Source organism: Cyrtonyx montezumae, unplaced genomic scaffold, assembly GCF_038088225.1.
Source record: "Cyrtonyx montezumae isolate F1298 unplaced genomic scaffold, pur_monq_1.0 scaffold_10, whole genome shotgun sequence".
Taxonomy (NCBI): domain Eukaryota; kingdom Metazoa; phylum Chordata; class Aves; order Galliformes; family Odontophoridae; genus Cyrtonyx; species Cyrtonyx montezumae.
Window position 1 is genome coordinate 43451082 of NW_027071826.1, and position 21449 is coordinate 43472530.

Here is a 21449-nt window from a genome sequence, read left to right on the forward strand (position 1 = left end):
ATAAATAGGGCATATAATCATAGATTTGCTATAGGAAATTATTTATCAGCAGTTTTGGAAATCCAGTTCCTCTACCATACTGATTTTAGATGTCAGTTCTAGTGATTGTTCTATAATGGGTTGATTATGTTATGCTACTCATATAAATTATAAGAAAATCCTCAGAATCATTTTGTTTTTGATCATGTTATAACCAGCTGAGGTACATTTGCATTTGATTTAACATCTGCTCATTCAGTTTCTCAGAGGTGTTTATGCTGAGTCACAGACTGTCATTGCAACTTGTTCTGAGGCAGTGATGTTAATCTATACGCTGTCATCCTTTTACAATATGAAAGCACTTGTTCATTTAGCAATATGAAAAAGGCAGTGTGTGATCTAAATCCAATGATTTTTTGTAATCTTTAGGCTAATAAGTTAATAAAAACTGTTTCTTTCAGCAACCTATGTGTGTTTACAGCACGGTTTATGTTTTGTTTTTCAGCTAGCTTCTCAGTTTTCAAGCCATCTTCCTACTACCTCATTGTACAAACTTCTTTTGGGCTTAAGCTGCAGATTCAGTTGTCTCCAGTCATGCAACTGTTTGTGACTGCGGATCAGTCAGTCCAAGACCTTCAAGGCAAGTGTCCTCTGAAACAGGAAGCAAATTCATGCATTTCCACAGATGTTAAGTCATATATTCTTTACTTGAGTACTAATTAATAGATTTACATAATGGTTTGAGTTGGAAATGACTTTAAAGTTCATTGAGTTTCACCCTTCTGCCATGGCAGGGACACATTCCCCTCAATCACATTGCCCAGAGCCCCAACCAGCCTGGCATGACCACTTCTAGGAATGGGAAATTAACAACTTTTCTGTGCAGCCTATTTCAGTGCCTCACGACTCTCATGATGAAGAATTTCTTCCTAATATCAGATTATGGGGATGATCTCCTGAAATAAAGATATGGTCACGAAGGCCATTGACCTTTAAGATTTTAGATTTAAAATAGGTCTTCTAAACCTTCAGTACTTACAGTAAGCATCAGCGTTGAGGTTGAGGAATCAGCTATATTTGCTTCTGTCTCCAGTGTTTATATAATCAGTTGTCTCTTTGTATTGCAGAATGAGAATGAGTAAAAGGGAAAATGTTTACTTTTTCAATAGGTCTTTGTGGAAATTTTAATGGAATGGAAGGTGATGACTTTAGAACAACCAATGGGTTGGTAGAAGCTACAGGATCTGCCTTTGCTAACACATGGAAAGCTCAGTCTACCTGCACAGACCAAGTAGAAAAGCTGGAAGACCCCTGCAGTCTCAGCATTGAAAGTGGTAAGCATACTAATAAGACAAATTGTTGTCTCCTGACAGGAAGAGCTGCTATACTGCAGCTGGCATAGAAGACTTGTACTGTGGCACTGATGTACTTTAGCAGACTGCCAAACTAATAATTAATTTATTTAAGTATGTATGCATATTAGCACTGATTTCACATTAAATTGGGTCGAAAGTGTAACTTGTGATTGGTGTGGAATCCTGAGCTGGGAGACTGGGAAGCGAGGTCACTTTTTCTCTGCAAGAGCAGGTTGTATATTGTAGCATTATTTCTTCTTATGTTTAACTTGGCGGTGATGGCCCCCAAATGAAAAGGGCTGTCACAGTTCTACATAGGCAGTTTGCAGCAGTAAGATACAGTTTTTGATTTTATGATTGTCTACTGCTAGATGTCTGAATCTGAATCATAAAGTATAAGTACATGTACAGTGACTGCATGTAGTTCCTCCACTCCCCAGAGTTCACAGTTCTCTCATCTGTATTGTTACATTGCATTTATTGATGTAACTAGACATAGCACAAGGAAGATACATGAATTTAGTTAATATAATTATGTAATACAATTTTTCTCTTCTTTTTTTTTTTTTTGCAGCAAATTATGCTGAGCATTGGTGTTCTTTGCTGAAAAGCTCAGAGGGCCCTTTTTCAAGATGTCACTCAGTCATTGATCCTTCAGAATACTATAAGGTATTGTAATCTTGCAGTCTTCTTGGTACTGCTTTATTCCAGATGGGTGATGTAGACATTTATCATGGCTCAAATATTTGGGACATTATTGAGTAGTGTGACCATAATAGCTGGTGAAGTTTTTGCAGAGGTTTGTCAAGCTGCATAGCGAACATCCAAAGTACCTCCTGTCATGAGGTTCTCACGGTGAGGTTCTCACGGAGTGCTCCTTTAATAAAAGTATATTCTTCCTTTTATTTTATTTTATTTTTTATTTTTTTTAACTGGAAAGAAGATTCAACAGATACAGGTGTACACAGAAGTGTTAATGGTGCTTACCTGAGCAAAAAAAAAAAAAGGAAAAAATTCCTGTCTTTGCAGCATTCTTAGAACCCCATCTGAGCTCAAGTTCTTTTGAATATCTTCATAGATCTGGTTAACAGTTTGCCATTGTAACTTTTTAATTTTTGTGGATCTCTGCCTTTTTAAGTTGTAACTGAGAAAGGGTGATATCAAAATCCTTCGTGGAAAGTGTTGTTAGGAGGCCAGCTACTTTATAAAGATTCAAGAGGCTTGGCTTTTTATTCTGAATGAAATGAAGCAGCACTTTCAGGCTCTGGGCTTTGTTCATTCCTTCCATAATTCTCAGATCATGGGAATTAATAAAAATGACAGCAGAGAAAAGTGCACAGGATATTTTATAGTAACCAAGTTGGAATAGCCAATTGTTTTCCTATGGTCTTTTTGACCCTTCCATTCCTTTTTCAGAGATGTAAATACGACACCTGCCTCTGCAAGGACAGTGAGGAATGCTTGTGTGCTGCCCTGTCCTCTTATTCAAGAGCCTGTGCTTTCAAAGGGATCATACTGGGTGGCTGGAGGCAAAGTGTCTGCTGTAAGTAATGAAACTGTGATTCCTGTGAAATCAATTACCCACCGGGAATGAACAGGATTTCTCTCTGTTTGGTTCTTAGTGATCTTGATGTTAAGGGATCTAGAGTATCTTAGAAATATTCTATGAAATTAAATTAGACAATACTTGTAATATGTATTAATTTCTGTTATGTTCTTTATCTGTTCTTTGTTTGTGACGCACATTTCAAATTGAGAAAGCAATATTTTTCATTTTCACCTTTCTCTACTCTAAATAATGCTGTTTCCATCTTTGACTGAGTCCATCTGCAGGGATGGATTGTAGTTTTTACTTCGTCTTTGCATATCTGTGTCTTTGTTTGTCACTGTCTTTGCTTTTCATCACCAGTGCAGTATTGGCAGGGATTGTCTTAATGTGCTCTGTCTCTGGTTGTCAATATATGAAATAAATGGGTATGAGAGTAGCAACTGTTGGTAGTGGTTAAGAAGTAGTCTTCAATTGATAAGCTAGATTAGACTAGTACTACTTATGGGTTATGGTATTTTTATACTTCAGTGAAATCAAAGGAAGATTTTTACCATTACCATTACAGCCAAAGAAACCAAAATAGAAATATCAAGGTTTCCTTCCACTCCTTGTATCTGAGTTTGCATTTTTCTCCTTCAGCTGATGAAGTGTCTGCCTGCCCAGGAAATCAAATCTTCCTCTACAATCTTACAATGTGCCAGCAAACCTGTCGTTCTATTGCTGATGGTGAAAAATATTGCTTGCAAGACTTTGCTCCTGTGGATGGCTGTGGCTGCCCAGATAATACGTACTTGGATAACAAAGATACGTGTGTGCCCGTCTCCAAATGCCCTTGCTATTACAAGGGATCTTACCTGGAACCTGGGGACTATGTTACAAAAGATGGAGAGCGTTGGTATGTTCTATTGTATCTTCCTGTCTGTTGGGATAAAAGCCCTTGCTTTTTAAGTGTAAGCTGTTTGGCTATTAATGATGCTTTAATGAACACTTGTAATAAGATTCACGCTATCTTCATGTTGAGCAAAATATCTTTTTGTTGCAATGAAATTTATTAATAATTGAGAAGTACAGCTTTGTTTTGAGTAGTTATTACTGGCTTTCACCAGTAAATGTGAACCTGAAGCTGTACTGTCAATAGGTCTTTATTGAACAAAGGGAAAAAGGAAGATAAAAGGCTAGCTTTTACGTTTTATTATTTGCCTTTCTGTCAAAGACCAATTGCTTGTTTTCCAGTTGAGGAAGGTATCCTTAATAGGTATTTACTGTATCATTTGAGAGCAGCTTTCATGAGTCTAATATTTTCAATCATGAGCCCTCTGATAACTGATTACTGAATGAATCATAAGTGCAAAATGTGAAATACTTCCTTCTCTCCCAAGGACGTTAAGAAACATACAAGCCAACAGATATGCAGCATCTGAATTGAACAGGCATGAAAATTTATTTTGTGTCCATATTAAGGCTTTGATTTAAATTATTTTCTGTTTACCGAGACGTTGCAAAGTATTGATTAATGGAATAGCATTCATTCCTTAAAACATAACCTTTATGCGTTGTGACCAAGATCTCTCCACACCTTTCCTCCAAGTGAGAATTCATGAGTGTACCAATAGAGTTCACCTAGAAATGTCATTGGTTATGCAGATGTCTAATTTTTGCTTAGATTTAAATTGAAGACACTGAGCTTACTTTTTTTTTTAATTTGTCTTTCTTCACTTTTTTCCTAGTGTTTGCCGAAATGCAAGGGTCCAGTGTACTTCAGTGACGATGAGAATGAAAAGTAAGTGACATTCTGTAAAATAAAGAAAAAAAAGAAAAAACAAGCAACCCAAGCCCCCCGAACCCGAGACTGCACTTTCCTCTTGAATTCTCCATTTATTTATTTTGCTAGTTAGTTTTTTTTCCTCTTGCTTTGAAACAGTTGCATGTTTTTCACTTTGTTCTCTCTCCACAAGGATAGACATTGTTTGTGTCTCGATGTCTACCACCCTTTAAATTTGTTTTGGCTTCTTTTGATTCACCTTAATCAACAATATACCTTTCAGGTATAACAGAATGTACTTCAAACAAAACCTACTTTGACTGCAATGCATTCCCAGACTGGACTTCGCAAACACCTGTGCAGCTTCGCTGTGGTACTTCCCAAACTGATCTTGTAAGTATTCAGTTATTCTCCAGGCTGCATTTTCTTTATTCTGTATTTTATTAATGACACAGTGCAACATAGTATTTCAGAAGAAGCAATTGTAACTAACACTTTTCATTTCCCTTTCTTTTCTTCCTTCTTCTTCCCCAGTGATTTCAGTCTGCTACCAGTATCATTTCAATTCCACTCTTGTTTACCTCCTTCTTTTTTTGTTTTCATTATGTTTATTTGGGAGTTTAGAAGAGATGCACCACCCAAGTAACATACAATTCAAATTCACCAACAAAAAAGAAAATGAAATACCTTAAGAACCTAGAAAGAAAAGCCTTATGAAACAGTTTGTCATTGGACTGTTTTGTTATAAATATTTTTTGTACCAAGATGAAGATATGAAAGTAAGATGTAGTGCTTTTTGCTGAAGGACCAATTTTTCTTTGTATTCCTTAGTATCAGGGGGAGTGTGTCTCAGGCTGTGTGTGCCCTGAAGGACTGTTCGATGATGGCAGAGGGGGCTGTGTTGAGGAAGAGGACTGCCCGTGTATTCATAACAATGACTGGTATAACCATGGACAGAGCGTAACCGTGGACTGCAACACCTGGTATGTTGTTTTTTTTCTGTATTTCTCTTCAAGAATATATTCCATGTAGTAAATTAATAGTCATACAGTAGCTATGATTGCTGCAAGTATAAAGTCTTTATTTTCAGGCTTTTTTTTTTCTGTTTGAAGAAATATAGATTATATTGAGAATATTAGGGTAACTAGCAACTTCTGCTTTCGGTAGACATCTCTTATTGGGAAGGCATATTCATATTTTAGACATAATCACTAACCCATCTAAAATATGTCAGAATCTAAAAATGGGCCAGAGCTAAAACTCATGTTATAAACTTAAAATAGGCTAAACTATTGAATTTGATACATAAGAGACTAAGTAAAATCAAAATGAATATTGTGCACATTATCATGCAGTTTTCTAAACAACACACTATTGTTGACATCTGAAAAGTCAACTCTTCCACTCTCTTCTAGTACCTGCCAGAAAGGTATCTGGAGCTGCACTGAAAATGTGTGCTATGGGACTTGCATGATATATGGAAGTGGCCATTACATCACCTTTGATGGAAAATTCTATGACTTCGATGGAAGTTGTGAATATGTGGCTACTCAGGTAATGCTCATGAGGACTGAACTGGAATCTTAGAGTGCTTTTCGATTGCCTTGAAGATCTGTTTTCCTTTCTGATTTTGTTATTCCTTATTGGCTGTTATCACTGTTCCTGAGAATGACTGATGATTAGGCCAAGATAAATTCTGTCTATTAGCATAGTCAAGTTCTGTGACTGTTTTCTTATTTTACAGGATTCATAAATTGCATGTAAAAGGACTAGCTTATAGTGAGAGTTAACAGCTTATCATCATAATCTAGGTCAACATTTTGAGTTTACATAACAAAAATTTGAAGATACTTCTCTCATTTGATTTGTTGTACTGCTGGTTTCCCAGGTTTTGTCATACATGTGACTTTGCATATTCTATACATGCAGACATGTATGTGTATCTGTTCATGCATCTATAAAAATACATGTACGTAGGTACTAAAAATTTATATACTGTGGATATTTTGATGTTTCTAATTATTATTATTAAATTGAAATAAAGTTTAAATATTCTACTCAGTCTTTTTTGCTTATTTGTTCATTTGTCCACAGGATTACTGTGGTGACAAAAATTCTGGTGGCTCATTCAGTATCATCACAGAGAACGTCCCTTGTGGAACAACAGGAGTCACCTGCTCAAAGGCCATTAAAATATTTATAGGGGTGAGTAATGAGCATTCAGTGAGTGTATATTCAAGTATTTCATAGAAAATAGTGCTCCAAATGTACAGAGATATAAAGCCAGATCCCTAAAGACAGCTGTAATAGGCAAAGGTTAAAGACTTTATCAAAATAATGTGTAAAGCTCTAGATTCTCAGCTACTGAAGTCTGTTCAAGTTGTCTCAAATAAAGGTGCTACACTGTTTTCTGTCATCCTGGAAGAAGTCATCCAACAGACTTTGAGCTCTTAGTTTCAATCTGAGTTGTACTCTTGTGAGTATTTAATAATCTATTTCATTGCAAAAGTTAGTGTTATTTTTTTTCTCATCTTTTTACCACTTAGAAAACAGAACTGAAGTTGGAGAACAAGGATTATAAAGAAATTCAGCGAGATGTTGGTGATGATGTGTATTATCAGAACAGGACAGTAGGTCTCTACCTTGTCATTGAGGCTAGCAATGGTGTGATGCTTATCTGGGATAAGAAGACCACTGTTTTCATCAAACTTACTCCTGATTATAAAGTAAGTTAGAATCTCTCTCTTTCTCTGAAACAGAAGTGTGAATGAGATAAGAGAATGTAGATAATCTTTTCTGACTAAGAGCCTAATTCTGTGTCTCTGCACACTGATGATTAGCTGATGTTCCTACTATCACTCCTAGATGAGGTTCTACTAGAATTTCTTATATGACAGAAGATGCATAGCATATCACTGCAGTAAAAAAGCTAAGTGTCTAAGACATTCTGAGTTTGCAAATATTAAGAGCCAGGCATCCAGAGTAATTCATCGGGTTCTGAACTGACTGTGTACACACTCAGAAACCTGTATAGAATCTAAGCCCTGAGTGTAAACCAGACTTCTCATGCAATGTCTGGAGATGGATTAGATTTCTGAAAATCAGCATTCTGAATCATGGAGTACTATGTTCATTGTGCTAAACTGGAAGTTGCACTGTTTTACAACAGGATCTTACTATTCCTTCAGAGAACTGGTATACCTTAATTAGCACTACCAATAATTCACTACTGCAGATAGGTTGTTAACTTCTTTCATTCAAGACAAATTAGCACCTCTTTTTTGTTTCATGGATGAAGAAACGATGCTAGTTGCATAATTAAATTCTCTTAAGTTATTAATATAATAATTCAGAATAGAAAATAAATAACGGAAAATAAATTCATTCTTCTCAGCTGAAAGAAGTTTAGCCACTCTTCAGTGTTATAAGTGGAATGAAATGACACAGAAATGCAGTAGGTAAAGTTGGTTTCAAAGAAGGGAAACATGGCAGCTGATTTGTTTGCTAAGTACACAGTCAAATGAAAGCTTAATTTCTGTATAAATTATTTTCAAGTAAAGATGAAAGTCTGTAATTTACAGGGAGAGTCTTTTGTACTTCTTAATGTGAATGTTTTTCTAATTATGAGAGTCTATTTCTCACTTCCATTATGTATTTAATAGCCATCATTTACTTTTACAGGGGAAAGTGTGTGGTCTGTGTGGCAACTTTGATGACAAGTCCAACAATGACTTCACAAGCAGGAGTGGGCTGCAAGAGACTAGTGCTTTGACGTTTGGGAATTCCTGGAAACAGTCATCTGTGTGCCCTGATGTCACAGAAGAGATTAAGCCCTGTGATCTGAAACCGCATCGCAAGTCCTGGGCAGAGAAAGAGTGCGGCCTTATCCTGAGTGAAATCTTTAAAATCTGTCATTCCAAGGTCTGTAGATGGCGGTTATCTATGGAATAACACAGTGCATTTCTGTTACTGCAGGAAAAACTAGTTCATCAGAAATGAATGAGGAAATAGTTAAGTAGACTTATCTTTGGCTAAATCTTCAGTGTAACTAGAGGTGTCAGCACGTTTCAGCTAGCCTTGATGAAGTAGTTTGAGTTACGACTGCTATGAGTTTGTCAGCAAAGGTGGCAGCCTCAACTGTAAAAGCTCATATTTATCACCACATTTTGGCAGGTTAGCTTCATAAATTAGTTTGAATTAGTATCTGTGCTAGAGTTGTACCATCTCTTCTAGAGAAAATGTCACAGCTTTATATTCTGAGAGGTCTTACAATCGTCAGACCCATTTTCTGGCAGAACCGCATGCTTACTCAAAATGTGACTGCTGAAGAGACCACTGTTCCTGTTAATATTCAAACCTCAGAAGTGATTTACTTGTAAATAACTGACTGCGGTTTAGACAAGCTTAGCTATTAGTACTGTGCCCTAAATTGCCATAGTACCTCTCTATTTCTTCTTTTGTTCCTGAAGTATACCAATATTAACAACTGTTTTTATTTCATGGTGGAAAAGTCACGATGGAATAGGTTTTTCATTAACTTGTGTTTCTATATGAATTTCTTCAGGAGCTAAAATCCAATCCAAATTACTCCTTCTCCAGTCCCAAGCAAAAATGTTGAAATGTTTTGCTTATGTGTGACTGGATGAACTCCAGAAGCTGTCAACCACAAAATTATTTGCTTTGTATTTGCTATGAAGTGCAGTCTTTCTGAGACTCGTGGCTAGCAAAGCTTGCTGGAAGACAAAGGCTTGACTTGCATTCATCCAATTTAGTATTGAGAGCAGTAGAATGGAGCTCTTTTAGAAGATGTGGACATTTAAAAAAAAATATATATTTTTTAACCTCAACAATTTATGAAGGTGTTATATTACTTTATACTAAATACATGAAGCAATTTTTAGTCTAGTTGTTCTCATTCTTGACCAGCTCAGTTCCAGTAATCTTAAGAGTCATCTAAGGCTTATTAGTTTGGAGATGAACTGGGGCATCATTTCTTTTTCCAATAGGTGAACCCATCTCCTTTCTATGATGCCTGTGTTCATGATGCCTGCTCTTGTGACAGTGGTGGAGATTGTGATTGCTTCTGTTCTGCTGTTGCTGCATATGCACAAGAATGTACCAAGGCTCAGGCCTGTGTTTTCTGGAGAAGTCCTGATATATGCCGTGAGTAACAGCTAACCACAATTGTATCTTCCTGTGTGTTCTGTCAGGGACCCTATTAAAGAAATTATGAATACTTCAGGGCTGTGCTTCTTGTGCACCGTGACTTATTTTCACAGCATTTCAGGGAACAATCAGAACTAGTAGATTTTTTTTGTAACAGTTCTGTTTTATTTAGCCTAAATTTCTGGGGGGTGATGGTGGTGTTAGGAGTTTTAAGACTAGGTGTTAAGTGGTCCTTTTGTATTGCTTGATAATGGGTGAACTACAGCTTCTGTTATCTTTCTTCTCTTTTATTTTGACAAATTATTCAGAATTTTATTTTTTTAAAAGTATATAGAAATACTCCTGTCTAGGTGAACCTCATCAGTATTGAGTGTATTAAGCAGTGTTCATTAGTAGTGCCCATACTAGAAATTATAAAATAATGTAAAACTTATTTAAATAATATTTTCCTTCCCCCAAAAGTGTCAAAACCGCATTTTGAGATTCTAGATGCCAGGAAAGCCAATTTAATTGTAAAAATTTATTCTAGTTCAAAATTAACGCACTAGTTCAAGTTTTCAGGAGTAAGAAGTTGGTGATACAGAAAAGATCCTTCCTCTTTGTTGTATCCATAATACCTCATATACTTGTTCTTGACCTACTGGAGGTGACTCAGCCCACATCATACAGCAAGATAGAGCTACTTTGAATACATACATGGCAAGAGATTTTACAAATTTCCTGGTAGATAGGGGAAGAAAGCTCACAGAAGTTTACTCTTCATTTTAGATTTTAATGAATACTAATTCTTGCTTTTTTGTGTGGTTTTAATCAAACATTTTCCTCCTGCAGCTTAGGTGTTTAATATCAAAATCCTAGATTTTTATCTCCAATTTTGACATGGTCTATGTTTATGTGTAATAGAAGGAAGTCCAAGTCCTGTACCTCAAGACAATTTTTCAAGCTTAACTTGTAGATTAATTTAGCTTTTATATTTAAATGCCTGGGCTGAGCGTCATTGTAACAGCTGTATTGTTAATCAACTTTCCTTTTTTATTATCAGCAATATTTTGTGACTACTATAATCCTCGTAACGAGTGTGAATGGCACTACGAGCCTTGTGGCAGCAATGTCATGACTTGCAGAATGATTTATAATGTGAGCACCAACTTTTCAGTTCCATACCTGGAAGGTAATGAATTTCTTGCTGTTACAGTCTTCTATTTCATAAAAATTGGTCAAAGTGTATATGACAATTGTGAATTAGTTGTTTAGCTTGACAAGATTTTCTTAATTCTGTTTTCTTGGATTTCTGTCTCCAGTCATAAATAGATTTTCATATAATTTAACTTATCATTTATTAATATCAGTGGGTGATAGTTATATTGCTAACAGCCCCAAAACTAAGTCTGTGCTTGGATAATATTCTGAAACGTAGGATTAATACACCATTACATCATTTTTAAGAGCTTTTCAAGATGTAGAAAATTTTATGTGATAAAGAAGTTACTGGTGGTTGTTTCAAAATCTTAATATTATTTATATGCTTGATAACTGGAGAAGGATTTCATGTTACGGGAATTGCTATGGTCCAAAAATATGGCTGAGATTACAAGTATTTTCTATTTTACTGAATGATAAAGTTGGAGAAAACAGGCATAGTTTTGTGTCCTTCACAGAAGTTTGGCTTTGTGATTTTAATCCTTGAACTGATGGTAAATATGTTAAAAAGCAGGAATTAAAATAAAAATATAAAAAGAAAGTTGACCCTATAGTTTGAGACAGGTTATATTGAAAAGGTTTGAAAAGAGCCAGAAGGCAGATCATTCATTATATATCTAGTTGCCTTTCCATCCAATTACCTTTCTAAATTATTATTATTTTATATTCATTGGAAATGTAGGGTAAGCTTACTTTTGTTAGAACATTTTTAGTACAGTCTTACAGTGTGAAGTGACAGTGTAAGGAAAGCTTTGTATAATTGTGATTCAAATTTTGTTAGAGTTTGTTTGGAAGCAGGATGTAACTTTTAGAAGTATTTGCATGAGAAATGCAATGAGGACTGAAAGATAATGTACAGCTTTTGCAGATGGAGTTTGTGTCACTGGTTGAGGGTAGGGAAAAATGCAGATAAATTTTCTGTTTGTGGTAGAGATACCTGGTCCATTGATGACACATCAGTAAGTTCTATTATTCCATTAAATGTAGTGAAAACTTGATTGTTATTGAATGGATTTCCATATTTTTCACAAATGGATTATTGATATAGTGATCACATTTTAATATCTTTAGAAAAATCAGTATGTTAACGTTCTGATTTAACCTAGCAGGCAGTTCAGCATCACACAGTTGTTCATACACTGCACTGTGCCCAGTGGAGTGTAAGAAACAATTGGGGGAAAAAAAGTAGTTCTTGTAGATGGAGATTAAAGCCTTTTACTAAGACAGAGAAGGAAGAGAGAAATAATAATAATGATATATTTATACACATATTTTTGTGTGTGTGCATGTATGTATTACAAAATGAGTGGTGCAGAGTGCAGTTTCTCACCAAACCCCGTCCCATACCCAGCCAGTCCCTGAGCAGTGGCAGCCCTGCCCTGGCCAAATTCCCTCAGTTTTATAGCTTCACATGATCTTTTATGGAATATCCCTTTGGCTAGTCCAGGTCATCTGTCCTAGTGTTCTTCCCTCCCAGCTTCTTGTGCATCACCAGCCGCTTCATTGGCAGGACAGTACAAGAAGCTTAAACATCCTTGGCTCTGTACAGCACTGCTCAGCAACAACTAAAATTGTCAGCACTGTTTTTCTCCTAAAGGCAAAAGTAGCGTCATACTAGCGTATGAAGAAAATCTACTCTGTCCCAGCTGAAACCAGAACAGTTTCTTTGTGTTAAAATTACTAGTTGCCCACAGAATATAAAGGTTACTGCAGTGTTTTGAACTAAGAAAAATATTTCTTAGTTTCCCTGAGTAAATTCTTATTTAGTTTTCTCAGAATTATCAGTGAGCATTGCTTAAGTTTTGAAGTGGCTAAATGTCCAAGGATTGATTTCAGTTGGGAATTTTTAATCTCTTTACCTATTCCTGATTCAGTGAGAATCATTTACTTTCAGAATATATCCTGTCATTGAGTTAGCTCATTATAGTTTTTTTCACTCTGTATTCTGTGCTACTTGCCATCAACAGGTTGCTACCCCAGATGCCCTCATGAGAAGCCCATTTATAATGAAGAGACAAATGAATGTGTGGCTGCAGACGAGTGTTGGTGTTACCACAATGGTAATCCTGTTATCATTGGTGGAGAAATACCAACGGAAGAGAACTGTACGAAATGGTATGTAAAAATGCAAATACATTTGAAGTAATTCAGGAATGAATTTATGTATGCTGAGCCCTTCATTTACTTTGCTGGGCCTCAAGCATGTTTTTTTGTAGGCAGAGATGCAACTTATTTGTATAGATTTTATAGAATATATATATTTTATAAAATAGAATATATTCTATATTATATATATAAATCTGAGGAACAATGACTTTTATTTTAGATGAGATTTAATCTCAAGAAATGCCACTTCCACTACATACAGATTCAAAATATTTCATCTGTAGTTTTCCAGACCCATAATAATCCAAATTTCAGGATGACTATGCCCTTCTGATAGGTCTGTTAGTAGAATCATTAAATATACTCTTGAAAGTATCATAAATGATAACAATCATTTACAATCAGAAACATATCCAGTAATATGAATGAAGACCAAGTGACAAAATAGTAAACTTCTGTGCTCTTGGCTCTGCTAGCCATAAAATATCTGTAATGTTTTAATTTTTGAAATTTTTGCTTTTAGTGTCTGTCGCCCCTCAGGATCCATTGAGTGTACACCAATTCCAGGTAAATCATGTTTTTAGGTGTTTTTTTGTTTTTGTTTTTGTTTTTTGTTAATTGAAAAAGTGGGGTAAGGGGAGGAGAAACCATGGAACCATTATATCTCCACAAAGGCTTTCTGCCCAAAGAAATTTTAACAGCAATTTTGTTGAATCCTGGTGCTAGTACTTCTTGTTCAAACTTTTAATCACCCCCTGTAGTGTTTCTTCCAATGTCCTGTATCCAAACTTGTGGATTTCACTACAAGAGTTTGCGCTCTCTGAATGTGTGGTTTCATAGAAGAGTATCAGATAGTTAACTTCAGTTACAGTTTCTCTCAAAGTATTTTTAAACCTGGTTTGTATTTCTGTTTTTCCAAGTCATTGTATACAGGGTTTTGTTGGATTTGTTTCCATTCCTCTAAATATAAAGATAAATTAGTGTGATGCTAGATCTAAGCTCTACATATAGCTCTCAAAGGAGCACGTAATACATTTGAAATATTTGTGTCCCTGCCAAATCTGCATCTTTTTTTTTCTTTGTCTTTTACTTCTGTTTTGCTATAGTCCTCTTTTGATAGTGTTAATAGAAAACATGCATGTTGAACTCTTTCTTGCAGGATGTCCTTGTGTCATCAATGGAACGAGTTATGATGTGGGAGAAACTGTTGCAACAGTAACAAATGGTGACATATGCACAACATATGTCTGTGCAGAAAATGGATCTGTAATTCCTGGAAGTACTTATCCTTGTCCATCAACTACTTCACCTTCAACCATTACAACCTCTCCTGGTACAAGTACTCTAACCACTACCACTAGGGGTAAGTTTTCGACAGAGATGTGCATTTAAAAAGAACTTTATTTAAGGAAAATACTTCAAAGATAGAATGTACAAGAGTACAGATTTATCATAGTTGACAAAGCTAGAGTGATACTTCCAAACAATTCTATTGTATTGCACTGAGGAAGATTTTAACACCATAAGTTTATTTACCCCAATGGAAGCAATTGTGACTAGTAATGCATAGAACTCTGTCTTATTAGTATTCTGTGGAGGGTAGAAATTATTTCAGTAGTCACAGTAAAAATTGTAGTTAGGATGTTTAAAACTAATATTATATGTTTTTGTAAAACTTGCAGATGATGCCAGTAATTTTTTTTTTCTATTGCAGTTACCACAAGTCCTCCAGTAACTACAAGTAAGTCTTAAATATAAAAACTAGTTACCATAAAATGTCAAAGGATGAGTAAATTAAAGGGTGGCCACTACTGAAAAACATTTAAAAAAACCAACAAAAACATATATTAAAAAAGAATGTGAAATTGCAAAAATGTGATAAATATAAAGAGGTGGAAGACCTTTAAAGGCTCCAGATTGGTGATACAAAGCTTCTTGGTGAAGAAACTTGGTGAGGAAATTGGTCATTGACCAGTTGTAGGATTCTTTTCTCTTGCAGAAATGGCAAATTGCAGTGTAATTGTTTTAGTCCTTAATGGAGCTGAATACAAAATCAGACTTTTCAGAATGTCTTCTGTGAGCTCTGACAATGAACCTGGGTCTTTTCTTGCAGCTCCGTGCCTTGGATTAATCTGTGATTGGTCTGAGTGGTTTGATGTTAGTAACCCTGAAGAAGATGGTGGTGACTATGAAACCTACGAAGAAATAAGAACTCAACATGGAGACAAGATATGTAAAGCTCCTGAAAATATTGAGTGTAGGGCTAAGGACAGTCCTGATAAAACCTTAGAGGAACTTGGCCAGAAAGTGGAGTGTAATGTTACGTATGGACTCATTTGTAAAAACGAGGAGCAAGATGCAAGTATCTGGCGTCTTTGCTATAATTATGAAATCAGGGTAAACTGTTGTGAATGGCATGAAATTCCTTGTGTGCCTGCAAGTACACCAAGTCCAACACCAACTGCAACTTCAGTCACCACTGGAACAACTGTGCCCACTACTACAACCCAACAGTCGACAACAATTAGCACCATACCAACACCCACTGCAACCACAAGCAAGCCCACACCATCAGTAACCACACCAGTAACTTCAGCCTCCACAGGTATTTAGCAGACCAATATTCTCTTTTCTTACCTTGCCATAGGATGAATAACGGGCTGTAAGCTACTTAAAGCAGATATTGAGCAGGCATGAAGTCTTACTGTGCTGTTTTTGATCACTGTCCTTTTCCTGGAGAGAACATTTTCAGGAAGACCCATTGTGTGAAATTAGAGTAGGCTTGATTTGGTGTATTATCATTTTAGGCATTGTCTGGGCAGAACTGTGCAGAATTTCTTAATCTCAGTTTCTGTCAGTAGTGATTCTTGTCTGGCTGTAGATCTAGGAAGAAAGGATTCCCATGGCAGCCTTTGCAGAATGGTTTCACCCTGCAAGATGCCGTTTGCTGTGAACCTCTTCCTTAGGCTGCCATTGCACTACAGAGACCTTACATAAACTTCAGATAAAAACATATCCCTGTGCATACTTTGTTCCTTGACTACAGCTTTCTCTCTCAGTTCTTACTTTGCGAAGTAGTGAGGTGTTATGAGTGATAGGGCTGAGATGGAAAGAACCACAGGGCTTTTTTTCTCCATCTTATCCACTAGTGGGGATTTTTCATTTAGTGAGAAGCTCAGCAAAGCAATGTAACAGTGCTCTTCAGTAGAAATAGGGGTGTCTTAACCTTGTCTGTGTTCTGATTTGACCCTAGTCTGCTTTCTGGAGCCAGGAAGGAAAGGCAAATAATACAGGCCTTTTCTGCAGTAAGACCAGGCTCAGTCAGCTGTAGATTTCTGACATTTAGGTTCTACTGGTCAGTGCCTGTTGTGTCCCATTCATAAATATGCTTGCATCTCTACCTGTTCTCTCTGTCACTGCTGTTGACTATTATTCCTCTTGGTGATGTCTCACAGTATCAACCACTGCTCCCACACCAACTCCATCAGAGTCTCTTCCCAGTACTACCACCACGACACCCTTCAGCAGCAGCAGCACCCAGGGAGCAACGTCCACTCCGACAGTTACAAGCACAACCCTACCAACAATAGCAACCCAAACGCAGTCTCATCCACCTTCAGTACCAAGTAATTCTTTGCTCTGTGTTGTTATGTCTTACCTTGCTATGGGAGAAATTGTCTATTGGTATCTTAATGTATGTCCTCACCATAATACTCTGACAAGAGCAGTTTATGCAGATTAAAAGAAGCCTCTGGAGCTCTAGGGTATTAAGCTCTCCATTTAGGAGAGAAAGTGCATAACATGTTTCTGGATGTCACTTCCTATTATTTGATTATCCTGAGTGCAAGGTTGTTTTTTATGGTGCTTCAACATATAAACATATGGTGTGACATGGCATTTTCTTGGGCAGTGTCATTTCAGATGCCCTTATGTAATGACTTTTTTCCGTTCCTTCTCTTGCATTAACTTGGACTGTTCAACAACTCACCTTCAATTCTGTCTCTCTGAAGGCTGATTGTTCCCTGGCAGGGTCTGGGGAAAGATTTCAGTTGACAGCTTATCTCTAGCTTGGAGTGAGACTCTAGGCAGCAAGGTTCTGCCAGAGTTGCTCTCCAGCTTTCCCCATGCTACCGGGAAGCAGCTCAAGGTTTTGGCAGCAGTGTGCATCCAGTGCCTGCTTGCTTTGTGATGGTAATCCTTTCCTGTATTTGGATTTGCCCAGGTAATGTGCTTGGGAACAGATTTGAGAGTTGTGAGAGTCCCTGCTTGATCTTACTCTACCTCATGTGTTGCCCTTAGGGAAGTTCTTTGCATACAAGAAGCCCCAAGCAGAATTGCTATGTTTATGATGGGGAGACACACATAGCTCAACAGTGCCTAAGTCCTGATATTGTCCTAGACTGCTCCATAGGGCTGAGAAAGGGAGGTATGACCATACTAATGATCTTTGTTGGGGCCAGGGTTGGCTGAGTAGGGCAGGTGATTAGCAGAGCCCAGGGTGCACCCTTGTGTGCAGTGGAGGCCCAGTAAACCACCAGTAACTGTGCTTGGAACTAAGACCAATTATCTCCGTCTGCTCTGTTCCTAAATGTTACCCTTGTTGATGTTTCCCAGTAATAAGCTGTGACTGCATCTGGACCGACTGGATCGATGTGAGTCAACCAGATATATCAGATGTGAACAGTGGAGACTATGAAACCTTTGACAAAATAAACAGCTCCTCCTGGGTCTGCGTGAAAGCTGAGAATATTTCATGCAGAGCAAAGGATTACCCTAACATTTCCCTTGAAGAATTGGGGCAGAAAGTTGAATGCAGTGTTAACACAGGGCTTATCTGTAACAATAAGGATCAAGAAAACAGCAGCAATATTTCATACTGCCATAATTATGAAATCAGCATCTGCTGCACACCAAACAAAACAGAGTGTTTACCAAGTACAGAATTTACCACGACAGTCAGCACACCAGTGTCTCAGTCAACCACTACAACGATAACATGGACTTCAACTGTGTCAAGCACCACTGCTCCAACACCAACAACTGAGTCTGCCCCCAGTACCACCTCTGGCACAACACTCTCCAGCAGCACCAGTGGAAGCACTGTGAGCACCACGCCTGCTACTGTCCCACCCTCATCCAGCTTGACTCCTGTCAGCACATCCACATCCACATCCACGCCAACACCCACTACCTCCCTAACTCCTCCAACCACAACAATGGAAGGTAATTGTCTAGTCATGGTGTCACAAGTTCCCTTGTAGAGGGAGAGATGAAGGTCTGCAAGCACGGGACCATAGGCTTTCTGAATGGGATGAGTGCTGGGAGTGGCTGCTGAAACTTACTTGGATAAGAAAGTGCCTAAAGCTAGCACTCAAGTTCTGTGCTTTGAGGAGAGTACAGTTTTCCCAGGAAGACAGTCTGTTATTCCTTCAAACTGCAAGTCCTATGAGAAGTTTATTCATCTAGTATCAGATTGTCTAAGCAGGGTATTTAGCTGATGGCAAGTGTTGCTTTCACAACTGGAAGGTTTTGTCTTTTTTCAGGTGAGAAGACTCAAATTGTGAGGTGTCTTGTGTAGAGCCATGTGCTTGTGTTTGTGATGCTCTTGTTTCAGCGGCTGTTAGTTCATTGCTTTTCAGACTTTCTGCCACGTCTTCCTGAGAGTTAGTCAATATTCATATGGTGCTGGCTGTGCTTCTCTGTCAGCTGTGTGAAATGCTGAAGGAAAATAAGAAGTTGTTTCTAAGGCCCATTTGTCTGCATCATGAAACATTTCTTAAATGCTTGTTGAGAAGAATTTTGAAGGAGGCTGCCTACAGACCAGTGACATGGTGACCTGAGAAGGATGGAAGTGCAGTTGGAGATAATGATGTGTCATGGAAACTGTGGGAGAATGGTTTTCAAGATGTGAGTGAAGTGTAGATCTGAGTTAGTGTGGTTGTATTGGAACCACAAAGCAGGGAAAAAAAATAGTTGTGGATGGACTGCTTCACCCGATTTCATGCAGAAGAAGCAGTTGTCTCTACCTGGAATATAGTGTGACAACAATAAAGAAGGAAGGAAGGTGCCTAAGGATGAGGAGAATAATTCAGCTGGCTGAAGGGCTGCTGAGCTCTTCTCTGAGCACAGTTTTCACAGTTCATGCAGTAGTTAGCTGCAACCATGGTCAAAGGTGAAGTGTTTGCATTGGTCTCCCATGCAAGCTGTTGGAAAACTTAGTGTGTAATTGCTGACTGACAAAAATTTTACAAATGAGGCTGTCTGCTTGCCTGGTCTCTGACCTTCCTGGGTTTCTGGCGGTTGAGCTTGATGAACTAAAAAGAGAAATATGGAATAGAAGAGGAAATGGAATTTTCCTGCTTGCAATGCTGAAATTCTTTGTTTTCTCAGGTCCCACTACCTCGGGCACCCCGATTGTAACTGTTTCAAGCACCCCTGCCACACCAACAGCACCTGAGTCACCCTTCAGTACCACGTCTGGCACGACGGTCTCCAGCAGCACCATCAGCAGCACCACGAGCACCACGCCTGTTACTGGCCCGCCCTCCTCCATCCCAACTACTGTCAGCACATCCACACCCACACCAACACCCACCACCTCGCTCACACCTCCAACCACAACTACGGAAGGTAATGTCTGGCCACGTTGTTATGTATTTCCTTGTCATTTTTCCCTGCTGGTCATTCCTTTATCCTGCAGGTGCCCTATATTTTGCCTCATTCTTTCTGTTTTGCTCTGTGATATGCAGGATGTTCTTCGTTGGTTTACTGGTTTGCTGATTTTCTCTGCTGTTCTGTGCAGAAAATATTTCATCCTTTAGCCTTGCAGAATAAGCTTTGTATGGATGAAATTCTGTCTTTTACTGCTTTGTGATGCTGTCCTTCATCTGGAGAGAGCATTCTATGTGGGAAGCCTGTTTTGATATGGCATGTTGCTTCCTTTTGTAACCCTTTGGTTCCTGGTGCTGTTTAGTGGTGGCTTTTCTGACCTTCTTGCCTTTATTCTCCTGCTTGTCCTCTGTGCTTTTCTGCCACGGGCATACCATTTCTCTTCAGGGAACTGCATGTTTTCCCTGGAGGATTTCATGGGTTAGTGTTCAGGCGGAAGCATGGCACTTAGCACTATCAGTGACTGCACGATCCTTACATTTGTTTTGACCTCCTGCTATTGAATCTAGAGTTCCTGTTTCTGATTGTTTACTTTTTCTGATGTCCATCTACAGTAGTCTGCACATTCCCCCCCGAGGACTGCATCTGGACGGATTGGATTGATGTGAGTTACCCACAGTATGGCCCTGAGAATGGTGATGATGAGACCTTTGAAACTATTCAGAATAAGATCCCTTCATGGAACTGTACAAAGGTTGAGAATGTTTCATGCAGAGCAGAGAAATTTCCAGACATTCCTATAGAGGATTTAGGGCAGAAAGTGGAGTGTGACGTCAACACAGGACTAATCTGTATAAACAAGGATCAACCCACAGTGGGAGTGGTGCCAATGTGCCTGAATTACCAGATCAAAGTCTGCTGTACTCCTCCATTAAGTCCAGACTGCTCCACAGCTACCACAACTACTACAACTACTACAACTACCACAACTTCCACGCCAGAGGAAACGAGCACGCCTGTGTCCCCCTCACCGACAACAAGCACTACTTTCATTCCAAGTGTGTCAAGAACCCCTGCCACACCAACATCACCTGAATCACCCTCCAGTACCACATCTGGCACGACGGTCTCCAGCAGCACCATCAGCAGCACCACGAGCACCACGCCTGTTACTGTCACTCCGTCCTTCAGCCCAACTACTGTCAGCACATCCACACCCACACCAACACCCACCACCTCGCTCACACCTCCAACCACAACTACGGAAGGTAATGTCTGGCCACGTGGTTGTATGTTTCCTTTTACACTTTCCTTCCTAGACGTTTATTGTGGTTTTGGTACCCCAAGCTATTTCTCAGGCTTTTTATTTATCCCAGCGTAGAATGCATTAGTCCTGTGCAAAAAATGCTTTATTTGTTTATATTTTAAGGCTCTGTTGAAATTATTTTGTCCTTCTGCCTGCTGCATCAAGCTCTGTGCAGACAGGAATTCTTACTCTTTCTGCTTTGAGGTGCTCAAAGTACCTGAAACTGGGTCGTAGGATTTCTTGCAGAAGGGAAGGGAGATGTGTTCCTGGAACGGAGAGTGTCTGCAGTAAACTAGGAAGGCATCAGAAGATTATGGAATGAATTGAGACATCTGAGGGGCTGCTGAGTACTCGTCTTTGGATAGTTTTGGCAGTGCGTGCAGTGGTTAGCTGTGTTATGTTTGTCATTGTAGAGAA

General features: G+C 38.4%; 1 protein-coding gene across 1 annotated transcript in view; it reads left to right on the forward strand.

Moving 5' to 3' along the window:
• MUC2 (mucin 2, oligomeric mucus/gel-forming) overlaps window positions 1–21449 on the forward strand; it is a 65994-nt gene that overhangs the window by 10710 nt on the left and 33835 nt on the right. The window contains exons 12-34 of the mRNA XM_065755598.1: window positions 485–619; window positions 1149–1313; window positions 1909–2003; window positions 2751–2877; window positions 3523–3778; window positions 4611–4663; window positions 4929–5038; window positions 5477–5628; window positions 6061–6199; window positions 6740–6850; window positions 7192–7371; window positions 8327–8566; window positions 9652–9808; window positions 10854–10982; window positions 12979–13126; window positions 13641–13684; window positions 14277–14499; window positions 14832–14848; window positions 15099–15722; window positions 16573–16743; window positions 17732–18340; window positions 19508–19747; window positions 20341–20994. Of these exons, the coding sequence (XP_065611670.1) occupies window positions 485–619; window positions 1149–1313; window positions 1909–2003; window positions 2751–2877; window positions 3523–3778; window positions 4611–4663; window positions 4929–5038; window positions 5477–5628; window positions 6061–6199; window positions 6740–6850; window positions 7192–7371; window positions 8327–8566; window positions 9652–9808; window positions 10854–10982; window positions 12979–13126; window positions 13641–13684; window positions 14277–14499; window positions 14832–14848; window positions 15099–15722; window positions 16573–16743; window positions 17732–18340; window positions 19508–19747; window positions 20341–20994 (4779 nt within the window). The remainder of the gene's footprint in view (window positions 1–484; window positions 620–1148; window positions 1314–1908; window positions 2004–2750; window positions 2878–3522; window positions 3779–4610; window positions 4664–4928; window positions 5039–5476; window positions 5629–6060; window positions 6200–6739; window positions 6851–7191; window positions 7372–8326; window positions 8567–9651; window positions 9809–10853; window positions 10983–12978; window positions 13127–13640; window positions 13685–14276; window positions 14500–14831; window positions 14849–15098; window positions 15723–16572; window positions 16744–17731; window positions 18341–19507; window positions 19748–20340; window positions 20995–21449) is intronic.